General features: G+C 47.2%; 1 protein-coding gene across 1 annotated transcript in view; it reads right to left on the reverse strand.

Moving 5' to 3' along the window:
• The window catches only part of IGDCC4 (immunoglobulin superfamily DCC subclass member 4), an 84,341-nt gene extending 78,125 nt beyond the window's left edge, over window positions 1-6,216 (reverse strand). Inside the window, exon 1 of the mRNA XM_062501523.1 lies at window positions 6,108-6,216. Coding sequence (XP_062357507.1) covers window positions 6,108-6,216 — 109 coding nt within the window. The remainder of the gene's footprint in view (window positions 1-6,107) is intronic.
• Between the last annotated feature and the right edge of the window lie 11,305 nt (window positions 6,217-17,521).

Below are 17,521 nucleotides of genomic sequence, written 5' to 3' on the forward strand. Positions count from 1 at the left end.
ATTCCTTCAAAGCAGCACAGATAACCCCAGAAAGGTAAGAGCACATTTTCACTAGACCATCGCCTAAAAAGAGACAAAGATCTCCAAAAGAATATAAAAGCCTTTTCACATGCGCAAAAAAAATAATCAGTAAACTCTTGACTAGTTTTAATAACAGGAAAAATTTCACTTTTGTCTGGAAAATACATGCACCCATTCTGCAGCTGCATCCAACAGCCACCAAGAGCCACAGAGAGGACAGTCCTGCCTTAAGTGCAAAACCTGAGGTAATTTTGGAACCTGTAAGCACTGATGATGCTTCTGAAAAAGGAGATTTGCCAAAGTCCTGAGTGCATGAACAGTCAGATTTTGCCAAAACTCTCAGTGTATTGACAGGGCATGGGAAATCCATTTCATTAAGTAATGACCTTTTGGTCACACCAATTAACTTGATCATCTATCGACAGTCAATTTAGAAACAATCAAGCATGCACATTTCCCAGCACACAGTGACACAGACAAAGGACTTTATCACATCCCTGCTGCCAGCCTGGCATCACTTGTGCATCCCAGGTTTGCTCCACCAAGTTCTGCTATCCCAGCTCCATTTTAACTGTTTAATTTCCCAAAGTCTTACATTTAACAAGGTGCTAAGCCATTCCAGCTCCAAGGGGAATGTGGTTCAAGGACCTGAGCTGGAAATGAGACCAGGGAAGCCCACTGAAACAAGGGAAAGAGACACAGCAGACTGAGCACAAATGCAATACTTCACATGCTAGATTTTAATTCTCCCATCAGTCTGGGCTGACAGCAAACCTTGGGGATGCTCACATTTCATTAACACACCTTTAATACTAATGACCTGTCTTCAAGAACTCCATGAAAGATCTGGAAAAAAAAACTTAAAACATGAAAAAACAAGAAAAGATAGAATAAACCAGGTTATTCCACAGCTCAGCTGAATTTCATATGTCAGTAACAGGCAATTGTGTTTAAAATGCTGATAAAGATTTTTAAATAATTTGAGAACATCTGATATGAAAGATTCCCTGGAACACAGTACTTGCTTATCAAAACCACCACAAAGTATGTTTATTACCCATGGAGATAAGACACGGCGGCTGCTGGACTTCTCAGATAAAACAAGCCCATATCACAACAGCAGGATCACATGGATTAGGAGCAGGAGAGGATCTGACTCAAACAGAGATACCAAAGGGCATCAGGGACATGAACAAAAACACGTCCAAGGGAGAAGCTCCATGACCTACACACTCTCAAAGTGTCCTGACACCTGCAAACAGGACTGTTAGATAGACTCAGATATCTGGTTAGGCTCTCCCATGGAACTTCCCTTCTCAGCAGCTGCAACTCCAGCAGATTCCTGCACCTTCCTGCAAGGAAACACTGACCAGCTCTTTCTGCTTCTCAAAGTCCCCATTACTCTCCAGAATCAGGAAACTCAACGATGTTTCAAGGATGACTTCAGCAGACTAGTGATAGACAAATTAGAAGCTTTTCAGACTTCCCCCCATATCTGGTGGAAGGTTTGGCAGCTCTAGAAAGGGCTTGTGAAAACACAGCTCAATGCTGCTTTCTATGAAGGTGGCAGATTCAGTTTTAGCAACTGTGGATCCTCTCACCAACAAGCTGTTAAATCAGAAAAGCACAAGCAGCACTTGGAGGTCACTTTCTCAAAGGATTTAATAAATGCAAGAAGGGTAATTAGAGTGATGGTGTTCTTCATGTTTACAGTGTGCAACAGCATCCTCTGCTCAGTGGGAACAAGTGGGGAAACTCAGGCAGAGACAGAAAGTGACCAACACAAAGACAATGAAAAGCCAAAGTCACAGCAGCTCCAAATCCTGTGTTTGGAAGTGCCTTCCCAAAAAGAGAGGAAAGCAAAACAGACACCAAGCCCCATAATATGAATGCCTGTGTAAACATAAGTCATGTTTTACAGCAGAAAATGCTTCAAAAATAAACAAGTGTGAATACAAGGACTTGAGATTGTGATTTCCTGCAGTTTTGTGTCTTCTGAGTGGATTGCCCAGTCCTAACCAAACAAGGTTCATGATCTGCTCAAAGCTCTTCCTGCCACTGAGGCACTTTGAGTTCCTCCACAGTTAGGTTTTCCAGTGTCTCTCCTTCAGTCCATGCAAAAACTGCATCTCCCTCTACCTGGTCACTTATTTTCAAAAACTCTGAATTCCCATGTCCAAACTAGTTATGACTGACCAGCAGGTCCAGGAATTGTTGGGAAAAAGAAAAAGAAGATAGACAGACAACTGGATGGGATAATTACACCTGTTCACTTTCAAAAGCCAGCTAAAAATATTATAGGCAAGTGGATTCAAGATCTTGTCCAGAAAGTAACAAAAATGCACCAGAGTTGATTCTGGCCCAACCTCTACTTGGCAAATACTGATAACAAGGATTTACCATATCCCCTCTAGTATTACAGCTGACTATAAAACAAACATTTGCTTCCTACTGATAACAAAATGACTATGATCACTCAGGGTTTGTAAAGGTTAGGGTTTCTCTGTCACCCAAGGCAGACCTGTAACTCCCAGTGTCCACACAAAAAATACCCTGCATGTACATTGCCCTCAGTTTTCCCACAGGTACCCACTCACCTTATGCAAAAATAAAGTTTGGGGAGGATTCCAGCAACAAATTACAATCAGATTAAATATTAATTCCCATCTTAATTATATAACCATGACTAGGTTTAATGGCCTTGAAGCCATTTAACCAGGAGAGGAGCATGTAAATAGTGCAAGCAGCATCTTTCATGCTGCAAATGCCCACCCTGGCTCAAAAGCACCTGGATTTTTTTTCCCTAAGAGAACAGACAGCCTTTGGAAAAGCAGCTCCATGGGAGGTAAGAATTCAAATCATCTGGCAAGCAATATGGTATCAGGAGTCACAAACTCATGGGACAACAGAGCACTCTGCCCTCAGGATACCTTTGAACTAGAGTGAGAAAGATCATATATGTGCTGAATACTTATTGATGGATTTCATCCTCACCTTTGACAGAGAGAAGCATCTCTACATTTGGCTGAAGTGGGCCATGAGGTTGCCCGAGCAAATACAGTAACTGATCCAGGATCACAGTGGGCACTGAGGAGAGATGTCCTGTATGCCACAGCCCACCCCAGCACTTCACAAACTCAGGAGGCCCCAGCTGTTGGCCCTGTTGTCCCACAGAAGCTGCTTCCATCTCCAAATCGGGCTGCATGCAGGGAAAAATCATCCCATTTCATCCCCAGGGAAAGGCAGAAATACTTTCTTTTTCAGTTCTTACTTGTGCCACTCCAAAGTGTCTCACGTACCACCAGCAGTCACCCACCCCCACGGGGTCCCCACAGCAGATCAAACCTGCTACAGCTGCCAGGAGAAAGTCTGCTGCAAAAGAGGGGGGTATGCCCAAAAATGAGCCTGTTCTGCTTCACTTTGGACTTCAAGGCAGTGAAAGCACAGTAAATAAATAAAGGGAAAAGCTAGGGAAAACAGGAGAGACAAAACCACATCCAAGCCTGAGCAGTTTCTCCTTCAGCTTCGCACACTAGAAGACAGAGAAACGCCAGCAAAAGCATTCCCCACACTAGAGCAGCCCCTGCCTGGCTGTCACAACAGCCACGGCACATCGGCAGCGAGCTCCACCACGAGAACGCTGCCCCTGGATACGGGGTACAGGTGAAGCCCCGCCAGCGCTGTGCACACCATGTTCGGCACTGGCAGGGCCCCCCGCTTCTTGGGGTGTAGGAAACCCCCCTTCCCTGCACCGCCCGTCCCGGTGACACCGCAACGCCACGGTCACAGGGCCGGCGGACCCGCAGGCAGGTGACATCCTGCGAGGCGGCCGCAGCTGCAGGGACACGCGATTCCTAACAATGGGAACGCCGACTTGCCCGGTACAGGCTCGCACGGCAGGCAGCGGCTGCGGGGTCACGCCGCCCAGGCGAACGCGACAGGAAGGATAAAACAAATCACAACTCAAGCGAGGTGATGTCGAAAAAGGAAATCTGTTCTATAGCAGGAGAACTCAACCACAAAACCAAACTACACAAAACCAGATGGATTTCAGCTGATCCCTTGGATGGAAAGCTAAGCACACTTCCCATCAACACATCCCCTGTAGAGAGCCCCAAGGAATGGAACCAGCACAGCCCCCTAGTTGGAGTCAACTGAAAAGAGATTGTTTAGTGCTTGTTTTTTTTTTCCTTAAACCCCTTTCCTGCTACTGCAGGGAAAACAGGCTGAAAGTCAGACAGCAGAAGGCTTTCAAAAACACTGGATCACATCCCCAGCAAGTATACATTGGCACTGCTTCCATCAAGTCCAGAGGGGGGAAGGTTTTCCACTCTACTTCTCTCCTGGGTACTTCATACCCAGCGAGGCTTGAACTTTGGATCAAAACACATGCAGCTTTGGGATCAAACACAGGCTTTCCCAAAACCATTTCAACCTTCTGCCAAATCAATTTCATATTGAAATAAGTCCATGTTTTTCTTTTCAGAATCAAACCCACCTGTTGGAAAGCACATCCACACGTACCCAGCGGCACGTCCAAGGACTGTGCAGACACACTCACTGCCTAGCTATACGAGATGTGGCCCATTGTTAAAAAACAAACAGCAACAATTTTCACTAGTTGCCTAATTGATTGCAAGAAACACCAAGAAGCCATGACTGCAAATTCTCACAAAGCATCTGAAGTTTACTTGTTGAAGTGGGTTTGGAAAAACTACATCCACTCCACCACCCCCATTTTTTCTGTTGTTTTTTTTTTTCCTTTTAAATCATTGTTCTCTATTACAAACCTTGAGATCCACTTAGCTGTTTGCTCAAACACACAGGAGACACAACTCCCACTAAGTCCAGTGTACCCACTCAGCTGCTGGTGGGGTCAAATCTGCCACCCACCTAGGAAAACACACACTCACTGGTGACAGTGGGGCCATTTACATGGCCCACTTTTCACTTCCACAACAGCCACCATAAAGCTTCACCTATGCTGATTCATAACCTACCCCTAATGGGAGCTCACAGTGTTCTGAGGAAAAAGAAAGAAAAACAACCCTGCAGCCGTCCACGTGCTGTTATTATGCTCTGATGAACCTGAATGCATCATAAAAGGAATAAAAATGTACAATGCACAATGACATAGGGATTGCTCCTCCACCGCAATACCCTGTTTAGAGGGGATTTTAAACGAGAGCAAGTCCCTGGCACACGCTCACATTTCTTAGTGTGGTCTTGCCAGCCTATACCTTTCCAAACCCTTCTCAGGGATGAGAACAAAACCTTTTGTGGGTTGTGCCCACACAGAGAAGGAACCCCACACACCAAGGTCCGACAGTTTAGCCGACTCTCAATACAAACTCTGATGGCAACCACAGAAAGCCACCAGCTCGCCTGGCGGCCGTGTACGTGTGCCCTCGCACGGTGCCGTTTGCGTAACCATTGCAAAACACGAGTGCAAGGAGCATGGCTATTCCTGGGTCACTTCCTTGACCAACGGGACATCTGTGTGTCCCATGCCGGCAGGAGCAGGACAAGGGAGCCAAAGGGTCCCTCCAAAGCTTTGCTGGACACCTGGGCCTGCTTTGGGCCACGCTGTACCAGACAAGCGTTCCATTCCCCACCACCCTGGCACAGCCACTGCCCTTCTGGATGAAACTTGCCACTGTCGAGGCAGAGGCCGTGGAATGCTGCTGCTTCTGGTCTGCTGTTCCCCTCAGTCCATACACTGACAGGAGTTCCTGTGGGGAGCGTCACCCTCAATGTCACCCCCCAAACGATGACCCCAAAGGAAGCACCATCTAGGCACGGGCCATGAGCACAGCTATCGTCCGACTTGGAGGAAAGAAAGGGATGGGGAGAGGGGGGAAATGGCCACAGAGGGACGGGACGGCTACTAAGAGGAGAAAGGATGACTGGGGGTAATGGCCACTAAAGGGGAAGGAGGGCTGGTACAGCGGGTGACCGGCCAGGGAGCGCATCCCGGAGGAGCCGCCCGCTGCTCCTGTGAGGGCAGGTGGCACTGCGGCTGCCCGCGGGCTGGGGGGCACCGACCCCTTCCCTCCCTCCCCTCCCTCTTCTCCATCCTCACCCACCTTGCACGGCCAGGACAGCGAGGGCTGAGAAGCAGAGACAAAGCAGCAGGTCCTCCAGCGCCATGTAAGCCCCTCCGGGCGCCGGGAGCAGGGGCCGCCGCGGCCGCATCTACGAGGGGAGCGCGCTCTCCAGCCGCCCCACCGCCATCTTGTGCGAGCGCCCCGGCCCCAGTCCCAGCCCCGCGCTGCCCGCCGGGCCCCGCTGCCGGGGGCGGCCCTGGGCTGCCGCTGCTCCGCCTTTGTCAGCGGCCCGGCCGCCCCTCCGAGGGGCTCCTCCCGCCGCCCGGCAGCGCCCGCACCAACAGGTTGCTGGCAGCCCGCGGCGGGGGGAGCGGCCGCGCTCCCTCAGGGTGGGGGACGGCAGGTGCGGGGCTCCACCGCCCGCCGGCGGCTCCGCAAGCCACAAACATTTATAACATTTTATGTGGATTTTCTAAATAATTTTTTTCTTCAGTCTCTTGAGTATTTTTTTCTGGTTTTGCCACGGGTGAGCGTGAAGGGTGCCGGGCCGCCTCCAGCCGCCGCGCTCCCCTCACGGTGCTGCCGGGGACGCCTCAGCCGGCCCCGGGAGTGGCCCCGCTCTCTGAGGTGCGGCAGGTGCGGGACGACTCTGCCCGCGAGCAGCTCCACAAGCCACAAACATTTATAACATTTATTTTACGTGGCTTTTTAAATTAAAATCCACCCCCAACCTCTTTGGGGTTTCTTTTCCGGTTTGCCACGGGTGAGCGCGGAAAGCACCGCGCAGCTCCCGCCGCTGCGCTCCCCTCACGGTGCTGCCGGGGACGCATCCCCGGCCCCGCTGCCCGTCGGGGCTGCCGGAGCTCACCGCGCCGCGCCCGGCTGGGCAACGGGGGCAAACGGACACCAGCGAGCGGATCGCCATGGCTTTGTTGGGGTTCATTTTCGAGGAACATCTCCTTCAGGTGTGTATTGTTTTTTGGTCATCAAAGCCTAGCCTGTGCTTCTCAGCCGACTGTAAAAATGAAGCAAATAAAATACATGGTGTGGCATGTCTGCACCCCATCGCTGAGGAGAGAGGCAGGACTTATCCACCAGCGGAGCCATGTAGTGGAAATGAGGGAAGGAGATGAGAGATGGAGTCCAAAGTTGCTGCCTCTGAGTTTGGCTTGGCTGGGTCCCAGACACAAACTCATACGTGTGTGCGTAAAGCCACAGGTGCAGGTTCAGTCCTGAGGGCAAGTGACACCAAGTTCTTCTTTTGGCAGTGGTACCTGGCACCAAACACAAGGGCAGCCATATACAGACTGGGTCTGCTTTGCCCTCCAAAAGGATACGAACCTGCCCAGAACACAGGCATGTTTTATCACAGCAGCATGGGAAGTGGAGGGGGCTTCACTTATGCAGAATATGAAATAATAGACCTTTAATAATACAGACCCTCTGATTTATTAGCTTTTATAGTTCCATAAAAACTTAAATGAAACCAGAAAGGCTATGTGGTGGAAAGCAGGATTTCCACGCGTGTGAATTATGCAATTCTAAGTTCATACTTGGCACTGCCTGTACAGACAAGCCTTGGCAGGCAGCAGCTCCCTACTCTGAAGGGATGTGCAGGTGGGCTTTGCCCAGCATCAGGTGGGCACTCACTGCACACCTTGCTCAGAAGGAGTGTGTAATAAGGCCACAGCATTCCACTGGCCCCATTCCTGCACCATCTCACCTCCCTATGGAAAGAAAAGTGGGTACTAATATCCACATCCCCTTCTGCACCAGTCCAGCATGGAGGTAAAGATTAACATCCACAAACCCTTCTTTCTCTCTGAGTCCTTCCCACCTGTTCCTTTATGTGTGAAATGGTTTTAAGGGTGCCGTCAAATTGCTTTAACTAGGCTGTAAAGGAGTATCTACTTGTGTCTGCCAGTGGTTTCTCTCAAACACACCCCTGCCCACTTTTCTTAAAATCCCAGACATTTCTCCCTCCCTTTATGCAAGAAAAAACTTTACTTTGCAGTCAGGCAAGTCTGGCATTCATATAAAAAAGGAAAATTGCTAATGGTCTACAAAACACTGCACAATCTGGCTAAGAACACCTGCCTGTGTTATGGTGTTGACCGAGCTCCATGTCAGCAGGCCAGGGTTGGACTAGGCTTTGAAAAACTCAGGTCTAACCCTGTCTTAGCTCTCTACCTGATGTTAGTGTTACTTGTTTCTTCTGTGGCACCTCTTTGTCTTCCTGCATATCTGTGGAAACAGGAATGAAACCAGTATTTTGACAAACCCAAGCTTGCAACATATATTCTTTGAATATCTGTCCCTGGGGAAAAGGAAAAAACAGCGACTTGGCAAACAGTTCCGGAACTGAGAAAGCGGCAGAAACGTCACCTGGAGCACCAGCTCCTTCACACTGACAACAGCTGAGCTCTGCAGGAGCAACACCAAGTCCCAGAGTCTGCTCACAGAGGTGAAATTATTCCCTGTGGCACTTACAGAGGGAGAACCTGGCTAAAGAGCCACTTAGTAGATCTGGGAAGGATCAGCCAACTCCCTGGCTGTCAGTCCATAAAGAACAAAGTGACAACAGCCATGCCAACAGAAGGGACATTCCTTCCCAAACAATGGCACTTCTGCCCCAATACTTAGGGCAGCTAACCATTTATGTGCTGTAGATTCCACCGAGTTCCTGTTCCTGTCGAGGAGGCATTTCTGCCTTTCCATAGCTGCAAATCTCTGATACTTTGAGAGAAGAAAGTATGACAGGTGGAGCAACAGCAGTGAGTGGTGGGTGTTTGTAGTTCAGCTTTTTGTTTCCCCTTTGAGAGACATTATTTCTGTGCTACAAAAATTTTTTGGTGAGTCAAGTGTATGGACATACACATATCTTGGTTTGTATAAGATCCCAGGAATAACAGCCCACCAGGGAAATCCAGCAAAAGGTGCTATGAATTTATCTAGCTCAGAAATAATTTTGAGCTTCCAAAGACATGTTTTTAGGGCATAAAGTCCCATTTTAAGGGTCAAAAGCCTCATTTTGTAGGGTTTCTCCCATGCAGGTGGCCTGTAGCCAAGGGGGATCCATGCTTCTGAAAGGATGTAGTGGTGCAAGAAACTTTGGAGCACAGCAACGCATTACAGAGGGTTCTGAATCAGAACTTCTCCAGCCTCTGAATCCAAACTCACATGAAGCAGCCCATGTCCATGTCCAGCTGGCAGCTGTGGGATTCAGACTACCAGGATCTAATAGTATGAGTTACTAAACAAATGCAGGTAAAGAACAACACCTGTTTTACAAAAGACACCCTAAAATAAAAGAAACCTGAACAACAGGGCGGAGCTATTTCAGAGAGAAAGCAGTGAGGAGCAAGAAGACTCACATCTTAGGTCCTTTCTCTCCCAAGCAGGATTAAACTTCCCAGTCTCAAATACAGCCTTGCTCCATTTTCTGACCATCCCTGACTCCAGACGTGTCTGCAGTGCTGAGGTTGACATTTTATGATGGATTTAAGCAGCTCTAATTACCAGAAAAGTTGGCTGCTCTTTCCTTTGTGACGGCATTAGTGCTTGAATGAGCCTGGAGCTGGACAGAGGAAAGGATGGTGCTGAAAACTTAATTGGCGACAACATTAACAACAATATCAGGGCCCTGCTCCAGCTCCCTGTACAATCACTCAGGAGTTAGTGCCAGCACAAGGAAAGCAATGGGAATAGACAGACAGAGACATGAGGAAGTTTTCAACAGCACTACAAAGCTGAATCAGCTCAAACTCATTGCAAGACTTCAGCCTTGGTCTTCCCAGAAAAGGAGTCTCTCGGGAGCCTTTACCACCAGGACTCACTTTGTTTCTGGACCTCTTCTGGTCTGGCAGCAACTTCAACCCTGGGGGGAACATTGACTTCCAGACGAGGAAAGTGACGGTAGCCTCCTGTTCCTTATGCGTGAGCAATGCCAAACAGGAGCAGCTGGTTGCACATAATAACATGCATGGCGTAAGTGAGCAACACAATGAGCAATTTGCTCAACAACCCAGGGACATCAGGACAATTCTGTATCACAGGGAAGAAAGAAAAGAGGAAAAAAACATGTGATGACCAAACCCTAAGGGAGACTCAGCATCCTACACATCCATTTCATTACGCTTGCTCTTATAAATATTTATTACACAGCCTATCTCATCATTCTTCCAGGAATGGGTGTTGTGTTATTGTTATACCCAGGGAGGGCTTTCCTTCTTCTTCTGGTCCTGCTGCAGGCAGTCAGCAGTTGCCAAAGATAGATTGGGAGCAAGAGTGTGACATTAACTATGGAAAATGCTGCTTAAAATGGAGCTCAGGGGCAGATATTGGCAGGTGCATTGTTAGGAGGAAAACGAATGGAAAAGGCAGCGCATAATGAGATTCGGAAGCTTGTATTTAAAATGTGTTCATGGCAAAAGGGATTTCTGCGTGCAAAGGCGCCCTGGTCCTACAGCCAGAGCCATGGGTGAGGAGGGACTCACACCCTGAAAAAACCTGCACTCATCCAGGATGGGGGAGTTCTGATGTAGACAGTGCCAGGTTATGGAGCAGAAATGAGAGTAGGGTGGATTCTAAGTACCAACATCATCCCTCTGCTGGCACATGGAAAAATAAAGTAAGGTACAAAACCTCCAGCATTTACAAAGCTTTGCACATCAAACTTGGAGTGGGTTTTTATGTCTCTTTGATTTGTATTGCTGCCTGGACATCCCAGTGCCCTGCTTCTTGCTCTTCCTGGGACTTACCACCTGAGTGAGGCTTTGCTGAATCAAATGTGAATTTGCCTTACACAGAGACGCATCAATTGATTCTGAAGGGAGCTGACAAGAAAGATGGAAAGGGACTTTTAACAAGAGCATGGAGTGACAGAACAAAGGAGAATGGCTTCATACTAAAACAGAGTAGGTTTAGATTAGGTATTTGAAAAAAAATCTTCCCTGCAAGGGTGGTGAGGCCCTGACATAGGTTATCCATAGACTACCCCGTCCCAGGAAGTGCCCAAGACCAGGGTGGGTGGATGGAGATTTGAGCAACCCTGTCTAGGGGAAGGTGCTCCTGCCCGTGGCAGGGGTTGGAATGAGATGATGGAATGGAATGAGATCTTTAAGGTCCTTTCCAATCCAAACCATTCTGGGAATCTGTGATCATTTGAGACGAGTGACTTGGGTTGGATTGCTGACAGTCCAATTCAGAAAAAAGCATACCAAGAAAATCCAGGCTGAGATTTTAGATGAAATGAATCTGTTTCATTTCAGTTATTCTCCCTTGCTGTCACAGACTTAGTGTGTATTTGTTAACCAGATCATTCACTGTCAGCTACAACCAAATAAAAACCTACTAGAACCATCTCGATGAGCCATAAAGCAGTCATGTAGAACATCACTGTCTTGTAAACATACAGGACTAGGAAAAATAATATTTGCTCATAAACAACACCTGTGGATTTCTCCCTACAGCAGTTACCAAGGACCAATAAAAGTTTTGATCCTAAATAGTCTAAATTTTATACGCTGCTACGGTACCCACTGACTGAGGCTGGGTTTAGGCATAAAAGAACACGTGTAACATCAAGGAGTACTCTGCCATCAGAAACACCCAGCAGGCTCATTTGTAGTGGGAAATGTGCTCATGTGCCAAAAATAAGGATCTGTTCCGAAATTTTATTGGATCTACAGAGCTGGCTGTAAAATGCCATGCTGCAGAGCAGGGAGGCTGCCTGGTGCACATCCTCATGCCACCCTCTTGTGGCTAATCCCAGAAAATATAGTGCTGTACACCCAAGGACATGGAGTTAAGTGCCACCATGGCATTTTAAGGGTGCCTTGCCCCCCACTGATGAACTCACTTAGGGAGCAAGCAGGAAAGTCCAGCCTGGTGACACTTGAAACCAGCTTAGGAGTGAAAAGCAAGGTTGGAATAAAACCATTCCTGCACTTGAAAAACCTTGAGATCTGGATCTGATCTGAGGATGGGATTTCAGCCAGTCCAGCATGCTGAAGACCTGAAGATGTTCATGGGATGTTTGGACAGATGTTTGATTTCCACAACCCTGGCTATTCTCTGCTCAGAAATCGGGACTGTATACCTGTCCAGTGAGATACTTTCAGCTATAAAATTTTGTCCTTGCTAATATTCCACACAAAGAACTTGATGCTTTTATGCATTTCTAAACCCTATTTCCTTTTACTTTCCAGAGCATTCCCCTGACGAGCACCAGACTGGGCAGCTCTCACACCCCCTATCTCCATCAAGAATTTACTCAGAAATGGCCAATCTGCCCCAAAAGCAGGTGGTGGATTTCACAAGTTCCTTGGTGCCCTCGTTGTATAATGCAGGCTATTCCCCTCCATCAGACAGTTCTGCAAACCTAAATAGATGATGTATTTATTTATGGATTACTGACCACAAGAAAGAGAAGCTTTGCACTATTGTCAACCTCACAGCCTTCGGTCTCCTATAAATAATGCATCATTGTTCGGTGTTGGTTTATGGTTTAAGTTCCAATGAGCGGCGCGGACCAGCAGACTCAGCAAAGATGAAGGCAGCACAGGGTATTACAAAGAGAAATGGGACCATCTGAGCAAGAGTGTTAGAAAAACAAAGCAAAAATGTAATGTACTCTGAGTTACTGTAACGTCAACTTCAGCAGACCTGCTTTTACCTCTAACTGAGAACGGCATAAATCTCAGCGTATCCCCTGCTTTTCACTCTGCTTTCTCCCATTTGGGAGATAATTCGATTTCAGATAAACACTAATTAACACAAGAGGTCACTGCCGTGGCCAGCAGGCACCGTTGCAACGTGGCATTCAAACACACCAAGAGATCAAAAGAGCCTCTGCTGCTTCCTTTGAACTACCCAATTAAAACTTGCACAAATAAAGCTATTGTTTTACATCTGCCTCATCCAGGCGGGAGAGAGGGCAGAGAGCTAAGAGATCATTGCCTTTAATTGGGCCGCTTTCCTTCTCTTCTTACAGGTTTCCTCCATGTGGGTTTTTTCTTCAGACCAGCAGAAGAAAATGATGGCCAGACCCTTTGCGATGCGACGATTACACGGCAAGGCTACAGCAGACTGAAAGCAAAGCCGTGGGGAATCCAATTTCCCTCTTGCGAGCAAAAGGGCATCAGTGCCTTTCTTGGAAGGTTTGATTGATAGCCCTTAAGAAGGACTCATAAAATGTGCCTCTCTCAGGCTATTTAGGCAATTCTCTTTTGAAGATGAAGGAGAATATTAGATTAATCCAACTGCTGTAACAGCATTATCTCCTGCTTTTAAAGAAAACATATTTTATGGCGTCTGCACTTCAGCGGAAACAACCTGTGTTTGCATGAGCCCTGGGCTGGTGCTCTGCTGCTAAACATACCATGGGAGCCTTGGAAAGGGTTTTCTTCCAGATTCTGGGGAGCTGCTGTAAATACCAAGCTTGTACCTCCATCCCACATGGACATCTTATGGACAACAGAGGAAACCTAGGCTAGGGTGGACCACGGGTGGACCACAGGTGGACCACCTAGCTAGGGCGGACTCCTGTCCATAGGGGAGCTCACTTAGACTAAGGAAAATTAGCAGGAGTGTAGGGAAAAGGCTACACAGCAAATACCTGGGCTCTACAGACTTGGAACATCAATCTGAAAAGCTGTAAGCACAGAGCATTCTGGAAAAAAAGAAAAGATGGAAACATGGCTTGAGTGTCTGGTGTTATCCACCTGGGAAAGGTTTAGGAACCATCAGTGCTGGGGAGCAGATGGGTGCACCCCTGCGACAGCACCATGCACAGTGTCCCACAGGAGGGTGCATTCCATCTTCTCTACAGGCAAGTCACAATAAAATCATCATCCACTACCCAGAAACATCCCTGAGGAGGAATACTCAGGATGGGAAGGGAATGCAGGACAGGTAGGTCTCAGCTGGGACACATCAGCTCACCTCCACCTCTGCCTGCTCTGTTCCTAGTTCGGGTCTGCTCCTGGCCCAGGCAACACAGCAGCTCATGTCTGGAAAGGTGAACAAGAAAGAACCAATTAATGGATTATTCTTTCCTGGAAAGAAATGTTATATCTTATCAGTAGTATTGAAGGGAGTAAAAAATCAAGACTGACCACAAGAGATCAACCTGTGGCTTATGCTCACCAATGTCTTAAACTCACCTTCTGAGAATTCATTTATTGCTGCCAAAGGGTGAAAAAAGATCACTATGCCCCAAAACCAGAGCAGTGGCCATGAATTTGTGAAGGTCAGGCCCTTGCCTGGCCCAGAAGTTGCAATGAGCTCTACCCAGCTTCCAGGTCTCAGGGCAAAGCCAGAGTGTCTGTTTTTTTGGGTTGCATCTTCTGTAGTTCCATTCTTGTCCCCTGATTCACCAGCTGAACAAAACTGATGCTGCAGTGAAGAAGATGCTTTACCTTAAAATACTACTTTTCCTTGTGACATACTCCTGGATACTGCAAACACAGCCTTGCTTGTCCCAGGATTTAATCAGATTAATTAAGATGCACTTGTATTAATTTAAATTACAAGTATCTGAGGGCTCAGCCAAATCAAGTGATTTATGGGCCATATCAATCTAATTAATAGCACCAACTCCTAAAATAAAAACCTAATAAATGAGTTTATTATACATCTGTAAGATCAACTTATTAGCTTTGGGTCTCTAGTGACACAGCTGATTTGATGGAAGTTTTATATCCTTGTTGGAGAAAGGTCTTTTTTTTCCTTTTGCACTTGCTGTAATTTTAAAAAGTATCTTCTACAGGGCAGGAGGAAAGAGAAACAACACAAGCTCAGTTAGCAAAACACCAGCCAAGCCAAGAAATCCCCCAAGTCCTGCTGTACACAAATTGTGGGGGGTTTAAAACCTGTGAGTGCCCACAGGAGAATAGTTTATCTGCCTTCTTGCAGGCAGAACTTGCCCTGGTCTGTACCTTCCAGCTAAGCAGCCTGAAACTGCAGTTAGCCAGGGAATGAGGATGCAAAAGGAATTAGAAGAGAACTGAAAGCTTCTCAGAAGCAAATCTGAGCAGGAAGGAGCCAGGATGGTTTAGAAAGCACTGCTCATCAAGGTGACTTTGCTGGGCTAACCTTGTTCTGTCTGCAGCAGTGACTAAAATGTCACTTGCACAGAGACAACTTAGAGATGTCAAAGCTTCCCTTTGTCACCGTGGCGAGGGACTTCAAAATTCTTCATGGAAGTTAATTCCAGGGACTGCAGGAGGCGTTTCCAAGCGGCAGCGCAGTGGAAGGAAGAGAGGAGGGAAGGAGGAGCAGGACCCTGCTCAGCCGTGCCCTCGCCCGCCGCTCCCTTGGCAGCTGGGCTCTGTGTTGATTGGCTTTTCAGCCACGCTTTCTCTTCAGTCCTGGAGTTCACGCTCGATTTCCTGAGCTCTAAGGTTGTTTCCCTTGCTTTGCAATTCCCCTTGGAGCAAACAGCCACACAATGGAAACAGGAGCAGGCTCCCTCTCTTTACCCTTTGCTTACAAAGTAAGTTCCTCAAACGCATATGTCATATTGTCTTCAGGATAACAACATGCTCCAGCAAAGAGAAGGGACCGGGAGGCCTTTCTGGGGGAGAAAATAGGGCAATTTATGGAATAATTATATAAAGACAGCACCATCCTGTGTGTCTGTCGCTGTGATTTATTATAGTTACACAGAAAATTGGCTGCTTGGGCCATAAAAGATGGCTGCAGGCAAACGTGAGCCCCTTTGCTTTCCTCTTTGCCACTCCACACACACAAACCCCGTGAATTAACTCAGCAAATTTGCAGTAATGACCCATCATTTCTATTTTAAAAGAGGTGCCAGAGCAAAGGTGCTGTGTGGAGCAGTTCCTCAAACACAGCCACATTCACTGTCCCTGCTGCTAAGCCATGGGCTGATTGTCTACATGGGAAACCTCTGCAGCCCCCCTGGCTCCTTTGCTGATGTACAGCAGGGTCTGGAGGCACTTTGTTCCATTCCATCCAGGGTTACCTGGATCATGCTGGAAGATTTTTGCAGTACTTCTTGTCTCCTCTCTGGCTGTTCCACCTTTGATGTTCTCCTGCTGTTTTCTACTCTCTTTCCATTCGCTGCCCATAATTATAATTTTGCATATGTTTACATCCAGCTGCATTTTCCATTTACCACTTCACTTGGCAAAAAAATTCCCAATCCCTTTTGTATCAGACCAGGTGTCTTCTACTGCTTTCCACACACTACTCTCTTTTGAGTCACTTCTATTTATGCTAAAATAACTTTAGCAAACAAAGGTGCCATTAGCTGCAAGGGTAGGGACTCTGCTTAGCAGAGAACCATACAAGAGGAAAATTAACTTCCAGCTGCAAGGATGAGAGGATTTGGGCATTTCCATTCCTCCTCAACACTTAAGACTATAGGTCACCCAGGGCTACTAATTCATTCTTCCAGAGATGTTTCATCATGGGAAAATCTTCCAGCTGCTGTTGGGCAGCTCTGTCAACTCTATACCAACATTTGCCAATATCTTTTTACATGGCTCCATGCTTATACCCAAACAAACTCTCTGGTCCAACATCTACAAGCTCACATATTTTTTCATTCTGAATCTCAGCAAGAGCTTGTAAAAGTTTATCCCATTGGGCAACCTACATTGTATCCCACCCCCACAGTCCCTTGTTCAAATAAAGAACAGCTTCTGTTTAAAGGATGGGGAACAGGGAGGCACAACAGCATGGAAAGAGGGTTGCAGTGGGACCTGGAAAAGGGGGTTGATCTTTAACCCTACCACAGCCCACCATGGAGCCAGGAGAGTCTGAAGGTCCCCATGTGCTTCAGCTTCTGATGGCAGCTCCCACACCACCCTTCACAGGGTGAAGTCCCCTGGGTTTGTGTGCGTTGTGCATCACAAAGTACCTGGAACAGGCAGGTTAAAGTGATCTGGAAGGAAAACAGCAACAGTGTATGGAAAGAAACAAGCCACAGGATGATTTACAGATGTTCCAGTTCCCTGCAAAGCCGAGTGGGGAAGGTTATACCTTATGCTTTCCCAAACACAACTCGTCTCCAATAATTCCTGCTCATCAGTTGTTAAACTGCTGCTCATCTTGCTGAAAACAATACTAGTTGTTGCTTCAGGGTGTGGGTTGACAATCATCAGCTTCTGCTCATCAAAGGAGTAAAGAAACATCTATTTTACCTAAAGCAGAACACATTTTTATCCTTCCCTCAGAGGAAAGTTACTCACCACCACCCCATGCAGAGCAGCAGGAAGACCTCAGAGACTGTAACTTGCAATGATCCAGCAAAATTAATTGTTTAATTATAAAATGCTTGGAAGAGGAAATAACTTGAGGTACAAATAGATTTTATTAAAAATAATTACATGCAGGAAGAGCAGGGACAGGTTTTATCCCAGCTGTGGCTCCAGACAGCATTTCAGGGTCATCATAGCAGGGCTCTGGTAAAGCCATGTCTGAAT

This window comes from Cinclus cinclus, chromosome 13, assembly GCF_963662255.1.
Source record: "Cinclus cinclus chromosome 13, bCinCin1.1, whole genome shotgun sequence".
Lineage (NCBI taxonomy): Eukaryota > Metazoa > Chordata > Aves > Passeriformes > Cinclidae > Cinclus > Cinclus cinclus.